Source organism: Prunus mume, linkage group LG2 (genome assembly GCF_029339155.1).
Source record: "Prunus mume cultivar Tortuosa linkage group LG2, ASM2933915v1, whole genome shotgun sequence".
Lineage (NCBI taxonomy): Eukaryota > Viridiplantae > Streptophyta > Magnoliopsida > Rosales > Rosaceae > Prunus > Prunus mume.
The window spans coordinates 24,139,808-24,154,203 of NC_142699.1; the positions used below are offsets into that span (position 1 = coordinate 24,139,808).

Consider the following 14,396-nt stretch of genomic DNA (forward strand, 5'->3'; position numbering starts at 1 on the left):
GAATGTGAGGTGCAAACAGCAAATAATGGGATGCCAATAAAATCACCTTTTAAACTATAGCGAGAAAATTTATTTTATCAATTTTAGAATTAAAAAATGTGATTATTTTGTATAATCTCAACTTTTTCTGTTCATGAATTTTTACCATGTGCAGTTTGTATACGTTTCATATAAAAGAGTCGGTCGAAGTATATCGCATGTGATATTAATATATAAAAAGGTCGCGTCGCTCCAAATGAATTTATAATAGCACAATTAAATAAAACAGAAAAAAGGTGTTCTGATCGAGAAGGCAGCCGGACCATTGTAAGAATTTCAACGCTTTGTCTCTTCTTTCACACTTCTTCCACACCAGCATCAACAAAACATTTGCATCGAACAATAATCAGAAATTTCGCCAACAAAGCATATCAAAATCCAAAATCCAAAAACTCCATTCGGTAAGAAGCTCTCTAAAGCTACGCAACCCAACCAAACCCAAAGCGTTTACTTGTACGCCAGAACAATTTTTCAACCAAGCCTCACTATCTATCCGTAATTTTCTCTACTGGTTTTGAATTTTCATCGACGTAGTCTTGAACTGTAATCAGATTGTTCAGTTCAGCCATGGATTCTTCTGTGAAATCGTTCCTGCTTGATGTTAGAGCTTTCGCGAATTCATTCTTGTCCGAATACGAGCCTCTGGTTCTGGTTTCTGCTCCTCTTATCGCACTCTTCGTTGCTTCCATGCTTCAATCGGCTCTCCAAGTCCTGCACGAGAACGGACTCAAAGCCACTCTGCTAGGGTTCTTCATGAGCTTCGTCAAGTGAGCTTTCAGTAGAATGCTCATTTCTGTTTACTTGTTTCTTTCTTAATTTAAGATATCACCGGTTTAATTATTCATTTCTGTTTGATTTTGTCAATTTCAGGTTGGTTCCTGGCGTGAAGAGTTACATCGACGCTGAGAAACAAAAGGTCTGCGTTTGTTTGTATATAAGCTTTCATATGCGATTCAGTTTCTTTCTCTTTCAAATTTTAATTTCGTGGCATCTGTTTGTTTGTTTCTGGCGCCAATATATAATATTTTTGGACAATAAATGAAATGAGAAGGAAAAAGAGGAAGCATTCAGTGTGAGACTGTGAGTGCGACATAGACTTTTGCATTTTCTTATTTCTTGCAATATGAGCATTTAATGCAGTTTGTTCAGAGGCTGGTGATGTGTAGTAAATAGCCCAGTTGAGAAAGGTTTTGAGGTTTTATAGTTTAATATTTGAATTCAGTGCATGTCTCATGGCGGTAACAATTTGTCGAATTTGTGGATGTTGTTGTCAAACAAGCAGGTTGTGGATAAGTTACAGTCTGGTGGTAAATCTGTAAGAGAAAGTTGGAGAACTGAATTGCCTAGCACAGGGTTGGGAGTGGGAGTCATAGAGCAAATGAAAGATGAGAAAAGAAAAGATGTGGCTTGGCAAGGGAAATGCTCTGGCGCAGTGTATGTCAGTAGTTGTTAGTTACTATGAAAATTAATGTTGAACTACTTATCAACACACACATATGTGTGTCTGTATAGGATTTTCGATTGTAAGACATCCTGAATATCATGGATGACCACAGGCCATTAATTGCATGGGGAAGTCTATGTGATTGACGGCTTGAGTCTTTGTTGAGGGATCTTCTGTATCTTTGTCATGCACAAGCGAAACACACCCATGTGTGTGTTAGATTGTATAGATTGTATCGATTGTATCTATTTCTGTGCTTGAGCCTGGTTGTTTCTTGGTTCGTGTTTGCAGCTACATTGGAGGAAGTGAGTGTGAAGGACATTTTTCTTTAATTAACGAGGCATGCTCAATGTAAGTAAGATTTTTTTTTTACATCTGTGAATAGCCTTTTTCTTATTGCTATTCTTATTAGGATGTTAAACTTATTTTGCTTAGAACTTGGGGTGCAGAAACAGCCATACCCCATATATATTTGTAGGATATACCACTGAAAAAATAATTACAGGGTTCTACATTTAATGTTTCCTGATAAATTCTACACTTGTGCCGGGTTTCACAAACAAGTGAATGCCAAACTCCTTTGCATCCCCTCCACCCCTGCCTAAAAAGAAAAAAAAAATTGTAGTACTGAAACATCAGAAAGGTGGGTGAATTGGTGATTTTCGTATAAGCATTGAGTTTGCACTGGCTTTATGATTCAACTTCTTAGATGTCTTAAGTTTTAATCAGGTACATTGTTTACATTGACACCAATGGGGTTATGTGTGTCCAAGACAAGATTGCCTGTTACAGTTCTTTGCTTTATAGCTAGGGTACCATATTTATTATATCTGATAAGATCACTTCCTCTCCAATCTCCACCCCTTCCCATGTATTCATGTTTTACCTCTTGTTTGAACTTGCTTGGTTTTGGCTTTCAGGTTTGCACATACCAATCCATTGCATATGGATGTATTCCAGAGTGTGGTACGGTTTGAAGCAGAAGTGGTTGCAATGACTGCTGCAATGCTTGGAAGTAAAAAGAAGTCTTCTGGAGGACAAATATGTGGAAACATGACATCAGGAGGAACTGAAAGTATATTATTAGCTGTGAAATCATCACGAGATTATATGAAAACCACGAAGGGGATTAAAAAGCCTGAAATGTATGTCATGTTACACTTATCAATACTAACTGTTGTAGCATGGAGAGTATTAATGCAACCTATTTTATTTTCAAGCGCAGGATAATACCTGAATCTGCTCACTCAGCATACGACAAGGCTGCACAATATTTTAACATCAAGCTCTGGCGCGTCCCTGTAAATAAAGAATTTCAAGCAGACGTCAAAGCAATTAGAAGATACATTAATAGAAACACCATTTTGGTATGCAATTAATGTATTGATTTTGCTCCTTTCATATTTTCCCCTGTATCTCTGATAATATATTCTATTAAAATTTTGTTATTCTCATTAGCTCAAGAGAAAAAGGAAAAAAAAAAAATTTCTCCATTTAACCCATTGTGCAACATGGGTGATTTTCCTAACTTCAAGTTCTCTGTTTGCCAGTTAAACTGACCTATACTTTTGTGATGCTGCAGATTGTTGGATCTGCACCTGGTTTCCCTCATGGCATTGTTGATCCGATTGAGGTATTTTTTTATAGGTGGTTTTTATGGATAAATTTTTGGAAGATGACGTGATCTTAGCTTTAGTGATGTTCTCTTATCTTAAGAACCTTGAACTGAGAATATACGGGAACTTCTTGTACAGGAGCTTGGTCAATTGGCTTCAAGCTTCGACATTTGTCTCCATGTTGACCTTTGTCTTGGCGGCTTCGTATTACCTTTTGCTAATAAGCTTGGGTATGTCTGGGTTGGTTCTGCTAGCAAAAGTTGTTTCTAATTTTGGCAATTAATTTTATTGTGTACCATGTAGATGTCTTACTGTTGGGAGTATGGTCCTTTACTTTACAAGTCTTTTAAACTTCTTGTGTTCCAAAAGTTAATGAGTTGCAGCCTTGAAGGTACCATGGTGTTAACTTGATGAATTTGAAATTTGCTAACCACATTAGATTGGTCAATTTTCTTTTACCGTATGGTGATTAAGCAAATATGTTGAGTTTAGTGTTGCACATGATAATCGTAGTTTATTCTCTTGGTTTTACAATTTAGAGCTATTGGTAGCTGTAACTACTTTGTATAGGTTGGCACTTCGGTAATTTTAATTGATATTAGATGGTTCTTGTTTTTAGAATTTGATATTAGAGAGTTTATGGTATAAAATAGTTGGTATACACATGTCCATATGTCATCTTTTTGGATATATATATATATATATATATATGTATATATATATATATATATGTATGTATGTATGTATGTATCCTGAAATTAGATGGGTGTTCTTTTTTGGAAATTATAATTTCTTATTATTAACTCATCTTTCTCAACTGTTTGTTTTCAGGTATCCAATTCCACCCTTTGATTTTTCAGTGAAAGGAGTGACGTCAATATCAGCGGATGTGCATAAATATGGGTTGGCTCCTAAAGGAACAAGTGTAGTTCTGTACAGAAACCATGACCTCAGAAAGGTTATCCATTGATGTTGGTCAAACTTTCAGAAAACATTGCTTTGCATTTGGATTTAGCCTTCCTAATATGCTTTTCTTTTCATTGCATATTGGTTCATCGGAATGCTGGGTTTATGGCTTTCTATTTTCCATCTCAGCATCAATTTGTTGCTGGTAAGTTTTCATCAGAAAAAAAATGAATATCCAGGCTGTCAACTGAATTGTTCATCTGTCTTGTTGCTGGAACTGATGTAATTTTGATGCGATAATCATTGCCAATTTTTGTGGTTTGCAGTTACTGAGTGGTCAGGAGGGCTATATGTGTCTCCAACCATTGCCGGAAGCAGACCTGGTGGTTTAATTGCTGGGGCTTGGGCATCTATGATATCTTTGGGGGAGGAAGGTAAGAACGTATTGGCCAGATGTTTCTACTAATCCAAATATTTTCAGCAAATTCTTGGCTTGTGGCTGATTATGTTCCATTACATTCCAACATTCTGTAGGGTACTTGGAAAACACAAAAAAGATCATGGAAGTATCAAAAAGACTTCAGAAAGGGTATTGTTTTCTCTTCTTTTCTTTTTCTCCGTCTGAAAAGGGTGTCTTATTTGTTTGGTTATTTTTGTTTTCCTTTGGGGATTGGAAACAGGGGTATCGATCTTTTGATAATCTTTGTGTGCAGGATAGAGGAAATTCCCGAGTTGTTTGTCATTGGAAGGCCAGACATGACAGTTGTGGCATTGGGATCTAATGTTGTTGACATATTTGAAGTAAATGATATCATGTCATCTAAAGGCTGGCATTTGAATGCATTGCAAAGACCCAACAGGTAGGCTATTGTGTGTTTGTTCGCGTGGCTGCATGTGCACATACGTCTTCTTATAAAATAAAAAAAGTTTTGCACAAAGTCATAGTAGGCTATAGCCTCCTTTCTTTTTCCCATGTCAAAAAGTATCCACCACTAGTGACAAGTAGATTGTCTAATTTACCATTATGGAGTGTCAAATAAGGGGAGGCTTTCAATATGAATTGGATGGATGATTTTTGTGGGAAGGTATTCTGTTTTAGTGAATGACAGAAATGGCTTGTGCTCAGGTGCTGTCTTCATGATTAGTTCACAAATTCATGCGCATGAAACTTATTTGTTTTGTTTATTATGCTTGACTCAGCATTCATATCTGCGTGACACTTCAACACGTACCAATTATTGATGACTTTCTCAGGGATCTAACGGAATCTGTGAAAACTGTAAGTTGATTTTGAACTTAGCAAAATACCAGACCATATTTACCATTTGATTACATCCCTTTACTGTGTACCAAAAACCATTTATGTGTATTTTTATTAACTGTGACGTGACATCATTCAGGTTAAAGAAAATCCGGGTCCTATAAGTGGAGGGCTCGCTCCCATTTATGGTGCTGCAGGGAGGATGCCAGATAGAGGTACGGTTCAGGAGCTGTTGGTAAATTACATGGACGGTGCATTCTAGTGGTGCTCTCCAAATTTTTTCTCATAGAATTCTTTGGTCAAGTTGTAAGAAAAATGTTGTTTTTGAAAAGACCACAAGTTAAAAGAAAAATGAAAATCCATTCGTTGATTTTCTCCAATATTACTTGATGTTCTTGCCTCGGGTTTGATTTAAGGATTCATTGTCTAAATCCACGATATATACGTGTATTTTGTGATCATTTGCTGCTCATTCACAACTTTTTATTTTATAATTCAATCAACTGCCCCTTGCGGAGCCCCCCCAATTGTCAACTGCTTTTATAGGTCATGTTTCTTTTAAACCTACTTCAATCCCGTCCATTGCAATTATTAGTTAGGGTAAATTTTCTACTTTGTAGCGGTAATTCATAAGAAAAGGAAAATTGCTGCAAGAAAAAAAAACCCAAATATTATAGGAAAAAGTGCCAAATATCAACCCTAGCTGAGTTTTTAAAAATAAAAATAAAAATACAAGCGATTGTCTAAGGTGCCATAAAAGTTCGAATCCAAGTTGAGTTTAGGTGTTTGCTTGAAGTCTTGGTCTATTGGGTTCAACTTGTTTGAGCTGAGTTTTATCTCGAGTTTGGGTTAAGCAAATTCAACTTGAAGTTGGGATTAATATCAGATTGTGCCTAATCAACTTGATACAAGTCTGGAAAGATGATGATAAAACAAGTCTGGTAACAGCTTTAAATTAAAGTCATCGTTTATCAGCATATATTTCTGTTTATTTTATGATGATGAAGATGATGATAATAAAAGGATGTATAAAAATATATTTCAAAATTTCTGATAATTGTTGAAATACGATGACCAGCCAAAGTACACGATCTTACATATTTTACATTCACCAATCAGAGAGATTTATAAGAGGACTGAGCGCCTCTTTTTATTTATCTCTTCTTCAAATGCTCTTTAATTTGATCATTATTGGCAAATGCCAACACTACCAAGTAACACCAACAAAGTAAATTCTCACTCTTACAAACAGTAACTATAATCACTTCTTTCTTACTGATCAAGCTTCACAAATTAATTTGAAAACCCAACTGGAAAACCATCTTCTTCCTTTCACCTTTCACAGCTCCAAGACTAAGTCTACAGCAAACACAACACAACACAAGAATTAGGATGGTCTAAAGAATAGGCAAAACTTTGATTCACAGTTAATGTAATACTTGATTCATTTTAGTGTTCATTGTTAAGTAAAGGCATTGAGGCACCAAATACTACATTAAGAGCATAGTGCAGAGTCTACTTACAGTCTGCATCTGTTTTGATCCAGTGCTCCCTGTTCTCATTTGAATCAATGCTGCTAAGCGCGAATTGCGGTGGGTTTGATTGACTCTTGTAGCGCCGCATGCTCTGCTTCAAGGAGAAGCCTCGTTCAGGATATAGCATGATGTCTTCATCTGGGAGCACCTGATCTCCACTGTTGTAAGCCCCATCATTGCTTGTTTTCTTCTTGTTTTCGTTCTTATGGTACTTACCAGTTTTTTGCTCAGCAGATGAGGTTTCAGGGTGAACTTTTCTGTGGAACATGTGAAGGATCTGCAAGCCACACACACACCATAGCCATGAGCCAGGACTATATGGTCTAATTCAGTTCACATTACTCTTTTGATGTGAAAAGTCTGAAATGCATGCACAATGTTTGATTAGAGGTACCTTATTCAGTTTTGTTTCTGCTGAGGAAGGATCTGCAGGTCCACCAGAGCTGCGAGAAGAAGCATAAAGCATTTTTTTCTTGAGCTTCTTTTTCATCAAGTGCATGGCAGACTTTTCAGCTTCCTTCTCTGCTCGCTTCTCCTCCTTGGCCGATTTCGGTCCAGAAATCTCCTCTGCCAATTTAGTCCTCTGAAACAGCTCGCCAAGAGATGTCCTGTGTTCCTTCTTTGCCACTGTTGTTGTTTCTGACAATTCATATGCTGACCCAAATAGATATCCCTGGAGTGGGCACACTGTGGTTCCATTAATCCCATTGCTCTCTGAGCCTTCCAGTGTCTTGCCACTTAGTGTGATGGTGCTACCATGGCTACTTCTTCCATTGCTAACATGGCTGTTTCTTCCAGATGAATCATTGCAAATCTCATCTTTAGCTGAATCAGCTGCCAGCACTTTCTCCAATTCATCATTGATGAGCTTCAATTCATTCTCTGTGACCTCAGTCTCTTTTTCAGTTATGTTCTCCACAGAGATGGCAAGTGTTGGAGTTGATGGTTCCGTGATGACTTGCTCTGAGCCAAGGGTACCAATTGCAAGGAAGCCATGGAAGAGCTCAGATGCTGCAGCAGATGATTCATCTTCATAGTATTCTTCTTCTGCCCTGGCTGCCTCTAGACCGTTGAAAGACTTCCGAAGGTGCTGGTCTCTCTGGGTTTGTTTAAAGGGCTTTGTGCCACAGTTTGGCTTAGGATAGCATTGTTGATCATCGAGAGATGGCTGCCCTGAAAGACAAGCACAAGAATTCTCTGACACAAAGAAGAAAATGTAAACTTGGATGAGACTCAGATTGAGCAAGAACAGAGATTCTCCCACTGCATATCGGTACAAACCTCTCTGTCTTTAATAATGATCTTATGATTTCTAAGTACATATTAGTCTTTTGGTTCCCAAGCTGTTACGCATATGTACTTCATGTGATTTATTTTGGGGCTGTTCTGTTCTAGTCTAAAAAACCATGCAATGGGGAAACTATTGTATTTCACAAAATCCTTGTTCAGACTAATTTCTTTTATTAGGCGGACAAAGTCTTAGTTGCATCCTGTACCGTCTTTCAGGAGTGAAATGATTTATCTGGTTGATTCACAAACTTGCTGGGCATCATTAGAACCCATAATGATGTTTTCTGCCATTATTTTGGTAAACTGCAGTTATACAGGAATGCATAGGAGAAAGGCATAAGGCACCACACGACTTACCAATGACAAAAACTTTAAATGGCTCGTTGCTATTCTGCCGAAACTTACGATGCATCCAACCTAGTAACTGCAACATTGGCATGCAAGATCAACTTATAGATTAGTTGAAACAGTTTTAGCTTATCTAAAGGATAATAAGAGAATAGGCTTTTCTTACCTTCATCTTATGATCTTGTTTAGAACACTTGAGAGCTTTGATCCAATTCTTTTCCTAGGAGAGGTTGACAGAGGAGCTTCTTTTCATTGGTAGTCTTAATGCTTATTTATGAACAAGAGGTCAAATGCCACCTGAAAGCCTCCAGGCTCTGAAGAGAAGGTGAGCAGAGGCGTACACACAGATAGTTACAAACTTGGGCTGGCTATTCTTTGTCAAGATCAAATCAAGTGGACAAATGGCAAGTGGGTCCCGAACCACCAACCCAGTCATGCACATATGTTTATTGTGTGAGATTGATTGTTATAGGGTTTATATTTTATAATCATTTGGTGCGTAATTACATGTCTTTCAGTATACACAATGTTGATGTGTTGTGCACATGTTTTGAAAAACATGTACATCTACACACACACATACACGTATATCTGCTATGTCTTCTCTTTTCTGGATGTGGTGTTTTCTGATGCAACTTTGCACGTCCCGTTTTTGAAAAACATGCATGCCCATATCAGGTGTACCATGTTACATTTGGGCTTTCCACGCTGACATGTTCATCATGCACATGCTTTGGGCAGAGGATAACAAAGTAAGTTTCGTCTAATAATTTCTAGTACTTTGTTATTTTACTAGGAACTTGTGCCAAGACCCTAGATTGAACAATAGGGATTGCAGGGGATATTTTGTCGGACCTCAATGGAGCCAAACATAAAATTCGACAATTAAGTTGATCTTCTTTCTCTGGGGACACAAAACGTCGGACTCTCTACAGTTGGTAGGTCCACAGGTGGAGTTCTAACCGAAAGAGCTTAGCTGATAAACTATGATAAACTGGGATTGCTTTTAACAAGTATCTTCATAAGGTTAAACTTTTTTTTTCTTTTGCTGTTTACAGTCAATATACCATTGAACTCCAAAAAAATCCCATATTCTACCATGTTTGGAGGATATCAGCTTATAAGCTTTGATGGGATTGGTGATTTAATGCAGGTCTGTCTCCACATCTTCCACCGCTGTCATGTTTTCTGTTTGATAGTTCTAGCCGTTCTTGTAAACTAGTTCAAGGTGTTTTCTGTGCTTTTGCAGGCAATGACATTCATTTTTCACCATCATTCTGGCATAAGATTTACTAGAAAAAGAACAAGAAAAAAAAGGTTCCTGCATCAAGTCTTTTATCTCGTCAATATTCCTAAAACCTTTTGACATGACTCATGAGATGGCAAGATTGCCACATGTTATCAAGTTGTCCTCCCTCATTATTAACCATTCATGTTCATATACTTGCAAATATCGTTTTCATTAGAAACGCGTTCACTCTCAGAGTTAGAAATGTACATGTGGAACGGGGCCGTTTTGTCCTGGAAAAGTTCCACGAGCATCTACATATATGAATAAGAAGGAGCTGATAAAAACTAAAGGGTTTGAGGGCTTAGAGACAAAGGTAACAGTCTAACAGAAGTGTCCTTGATAGGAACCAAAGAAAACGCATTTTTGTGCAATTTCAGTAATAACTGATAAATGATTAATCAAGGGACAATAATTTCATTGAAGAATCTTGATATGTTTGTAGAAGTAGAAGAATTTGTTTATGTGAAAATGATGGATGCAAACTTGGTCTGTTTCTGTGAAAATGATGGATGCAAACTTGGTCTGTTTCTTTTCCATTGCCTCTGTATTCTGTGGTCTGTGGCAACATGAACAAAATCAAGTGGGGATAACGGATAAGATCATCTCTAGAGCCTAGAGGCATCTAGCCATTGTGCTCTCTTAATGTCCAGACGCATCTTTGTCTAATCTCTAAGCATAGGTACCAGCAAGCCAGAGAAAAAGCTTAAGAAGGGTTAATGTCCTCTGTCAATGATTATGTTAATTTTTTCTGTGGCACAAACAAAACCCTTGAAAAATATATTTTCAGATTGATTGAAAATGTTTATAAATAGGGGTAGAGTGGATATCAATCACAAATAATTGCCCTACTGTTGGATTGGCAGTCTCCCTATGTTTTATTTCCATCTACATTGTATGTTGAGATTCCACTTTACTGGTTGATAAGATTTTTTGAATAGCAGGGGACATGGCCGTGGATCGGGTAACTGTTGTTGATAGTGGCTGATTCTTGTTTTTATTATAATAATTCCCAAAACGGTGCTCTGATTCATCTGTTTAATACGTAGGTTATCTTATAAAGCTGGATAGAACAGTAATTGACAATGAGTAATCAGAAGAATGGGATTTGTGGGATAGGTTTATTTTGTATTGCTTTTGTAATATCAACTTCTGTATGCTCTCAGAGTTGCTTTTGAATAAAATCCATGATTACGACCAAAAAAAACAACTAAATATACCTGCTATAACTATATTCATGTTTTCTTCAATAGGGTTTTTCTTGTGACATGTCTTATAACTATATTTCTCGGGTTAACGACTTTTGTTCGTGAGATTTGAAGTCACCATCTCCTCCAACAAAGTGGAGACTAAAATATCAAATGGTCGTTTTGAAACTGTGCTGCTAGATCAGTGAAGTAATTAAGAAGTTGGGATGATCATGTGACTTGTTGAGGACAAAACAAGACCTCTATTTCTACTGTATGTTTATGTGACTGAGTGCTGGCTGCTCATGCACAACACAACTCATAATCTGTGCCGCCGACAAAGCAAATAAGTTGCTCTGGAAAATGAAAGTATTCCACATAAACGTTTGAAAAAGATGGCATTGTCCAAGGTTGCAGGGCCCCAAGTGAACTCTTCTATCCTTGGGAAGCCTACATGCAGCTAAAATACGAAGTGGTGGAGAATTTTTCTGCTACTGTCATGAGGGGAACCAGCTCTCAAGGAGACACAAAAATTAAAAAATACATAAAATACAGAGCTCCATCCACATCCCCACTTGACCTCTTTTTAATCATTTTTCCTGAAAGCACCTACCAAAAAAGTCCCACTGTCCTGTCCCTGTTTGAGTGTGATACGAAATGCATTTTGTTATTTGGACGGCGTTGTTTGTCTCCATGCCTTCAACTCTTTCTTCACTTTGTGGATTGAAAAAGATGGTGATTAATTTACAAACCTCATGATCTTATCAGATTATCATTTAAGCCAAGTTAATTTCATTGACATCTCCTAGTACTTCGATCATCAATTGCAGATTTTCAGTGTCGACACATTCATTCTTATTTGATCAACTTTTGTTATGAAAAAGAAAGGGTAACTACCAGTGCTACTAGATAGATAGATAGATAGAACCATTGAAACAACCAAGATTTGATTCCTTTAGAATCAGCTTTAATGGTTAAGTCTAAATGAAAATGACCACTTCATGGTTCAGAGCTCAGAGCTCAGAGCCATGAAGCTACTCACTCAAAATTAGAATATCTTACAGCTCACTGTTGTTCTTAATCTTCTCACAGCTCAATTGAAAATATGGGTGAAATGATAAAACATCTTTCTAGGTTTGACCATCCCTTCATTGCCAGACAAACAACTCAAGGAATGAAGAGATTCTCCCTCTCGTCAACTTTTTTTCCTTTTTTTTCGTTTGAACTTTATTATTTCCATTTTCTCTTATACCCCATTTGATATAAAGAAATTCTACTTTGTTCCTTCCTCTTTTGTGGATCAAGAGCAAGAGGCTTCCTGATGGTATTTGGAACCACTTGCCCAAGGGCCTAACTGAAACAGAGTTGGGTTTAGATTTTAAACCACACTTTACTTCTATTTTCGTTTTCTCCACATTTGTAAGTCTCATAATCAAATGCTTATAAACTATCATTTGTGACAATATATATCCAATTTAAACTAATTACTTGCAGACGTGGGTTTGGGCAATTAGCTAGTGCAATATATCCGTCCTTCACACCTGAGTCACTCTCCTTCCCGTAAATTAGAACATAATTATAATAATATAAAACTAGTAAGTACTTTGTTAAATTACAAAATAAAGTACTTTAGTTTAACGAGACCATTTGTAATCTTACCACCTAAATTCAATGACCTGTGTATCATTCTTCAACAAAGCCAACACTACAAGCACTAGAAAAACTTTATTGAAAAGATGTCATCTAGAGTTTAGCATTATTTAATAATAAGTGGGTCTATAATAACAAAGGATTGTGCATTTGGTGTAGATTTGTTTACCAATTCAAGAATAACGTTGTTTATTTGGTATTCGTTTCTTTCTTTCTAATTGTTCCTCCAAACTACATTTTTGAACTCTTTAACATAAATTTGGGCCTTTACTAAATTAGATTAACGATTCATTAAAGGCTCATCTACATTAATGCTCTGGAAACTACGGTCAAATCTCACATTGCCCTTCAAAGTTAAAGTCGCCCACTTACCTTGCTTGACCATGGTTTAGTGACCCACTTTATCACCTACCGTCAACTTCGTCCAAAGGTCTATTAACTATGATGACGTGGCAAGGAAGCTAATAAGGGCCCCACACGCTTCATGGCAACAGTTGTCTAGCCATGTGTCGCGATCCAACGGCAACAATTCAAAGCATCCTTTTTTCTTTTTTTAATTATATATTCCAATAGTAACCTAAATCAACGATCTATATTAAATCCAAGCTATTTAAACTGTAAATAAAATAAATAAATAATAAAGATTCAACGGCTGAAATTTAAATCTAACGGTCAAAACAATATTTTAAATTATTCTAAATCAGATCCAATCCTAAAACTCACTCCAAACTCTATAAATACCCACCCATTTCTCAAATAATCTACAAAAAATATTTTTTCTATTTCTCAATTTATTTTTCCTTTGTTAATTTCATCAATCTCTTTTCATTCTTGTTGAAGATGTCCACAAAATCTCAAAGAGGTGTGAATTGGAGGTCCGAAGAAGATGAGGCATTATGTAAAGGGTGGGTTTTCATCAGTGAAGATGAGGCTACTGGCATCAATCAAGCAAGCGACATATTTTGGCAGCGTGTATATCAAAAATTTTGAAAAATGATCCAGGCATTAGTGGACCCAAGCGATGAACGTACCAAGCCATTGCTTCTAGATTCAAGACTATCAACTAACAGTGTTCTTTTTGGAAGGCATGCTTGACTAAGGCCAATACGAACTCACAAAGTGGCTCAAATCTACATGATGTGGTAAGTACTCATTCTTATTAAAGCTTTAAATTTATATTTGTAATTTTATTCAACTTCAAATTTAAATTTATTTTTTCATGCCTAGGACATGTATGCGAAAAGGATCTTTCTTAATGATAATAAGCCTTCGAATAGGTCTTTCAAGCTATACCATGCACGGAAAATCTTAAAAGATTGCCCAAAGTGGAATGATATAAATGAGCCTCTCATACAACGTTCTTCTATAGCTAGTGTAAGTATGGTGAATTTGGAATTATGTTGTGTGTTTTTTTTGGAATAAAATTATATTTGTAGAATATCAATTTCTTCATTTAAAAAGATTAAATGAAAAAAAGTTATCCATAATATATATATATATATATTAGACTTAAATCATTCTTAAACAATTTAATAAAGTTGCGGATTTAAAATTTGAATCTGGAGGGTTGAGAGAAAAAACCGTTTGAGTTCGAACAAAACTCAAACAGTTACTTTTTGGATGGGGAAATTTGAGTTTAGCCCCAAATTGGTTGGAAGAGCCTAAGTAGGCCACTTTAAGCATGAACAGGCAATATGAGATTTGACCGTAATTTCTAGAGACATTTGTGTAATGTAAACCTAAAAATTAAAATTTACTAATAAATATATATATTATTATATAGATAATATGTATAATTTATATAATTTATATAGAAATATATATAATATAGA

The 14,396-nt window shown here is 36.4% G+C and overlaps 2 protein-coding genes and 1 long non-coding RNA gene across 7 annotated transcripts; 2 read left to right on the forward strand and 1 right to left on the reverse strand.

The window, feature by feature from the left end:
• Positions 1 to 269: 269 nt before the first annotated feature.
• On the forward strand, positions 270 to 5,727 carry DPL1 (dihydrosphingosine phosphate lyase). Its single transcript, XM_008223976.2, has 15 exons — positions 270 to 806; positions 910 to 955; positions 1,322 to 1,473; positions 1,775 to 1,834; positions 2,404 to 2,628; positions 2,709 to 2,850; positions 3,066 to 3,116; positions 3,238 to 3,329; positions 3,931 to 4,057; positions 4,195 to 4,210; positions 4,332 to 4,439; positions 4,540 to 4,594; positions 4,719 to 4,865; positions 5,206 to 5,284; positions 5,406 to 5,727. The coding sequence occupies exons 1-15, from the start codon at positions 607 to 609 to the stop codon at positions 5,526 to 5,528; spliced, it is 1,623 nt and encodes a 540-aa protein (XP_008222198.2). The 5' UTR covers positions 270 to 606; the 3' UTR covers positions 5,529 to 5,727.
• Positions 5,728 to 6,305: 578 nt separating this feature from the next.
• LOC103322099 (protein LAZY 1-like) lies at positions 6,306 to 8,743 on the reverse strand. Of its 2 annotated transcripts, none has more exons than XM_008223980.2 (5): positions 8,606 to 8,743; positions 8,449 to 8,515; positions 7,196 to 7,974; positions 6,790 to 7,078; positions 6,306 to 6,625 (listed from the first exon to the last, which is right to left on the reverse strand). In XM_008223980.2, exons 1-5 carry the CDS (start codon positions 8,609 to 8,611, stop codon positions 6,606 to 6,608), a joined length of 1,161 nt encoding a protein of 386 aa, XP_008222202.1. In that variant the 5' UTR covers positions 8,612 to 8,743; the 3' UTR covers positions 6,306 to 6,605. The 2 variants fall into 2 exon arrangements, with proteins under 2 accessions (XP_008222202.1, XP_008222201.1); XM_008223979.2 differs by having other exon boundaries at positions 7,196 to 7,998.
• Positions 7,888 to 10,905, forward strand: LOC148919882 (uncharacterized). 4 transcript variants are annotated; one of them, XR_016123881.1, is made up of 4 exons: positions 7,888 to 8,074; positions 9,236 to 9,377; positions 9,498 to 9,592; positions 9,689 to 10,905. It is a non-coding gene; the product is annotated as an uncharacterized LOC148919882 (long non-coding RNA). The 4 variants fall into 4 exon arrangements; XR_016123878.1 differs by adding an exon at positions 8,664 to 9,191 and having other exon boundaries at positions 9,278 to 10,905; XR_016123880.1 differs by having other exon boundaries at positions 9,236 to 9,592.
• Positions 10,906 to 14,396: the final 3,491 nt, after the last annotated feature.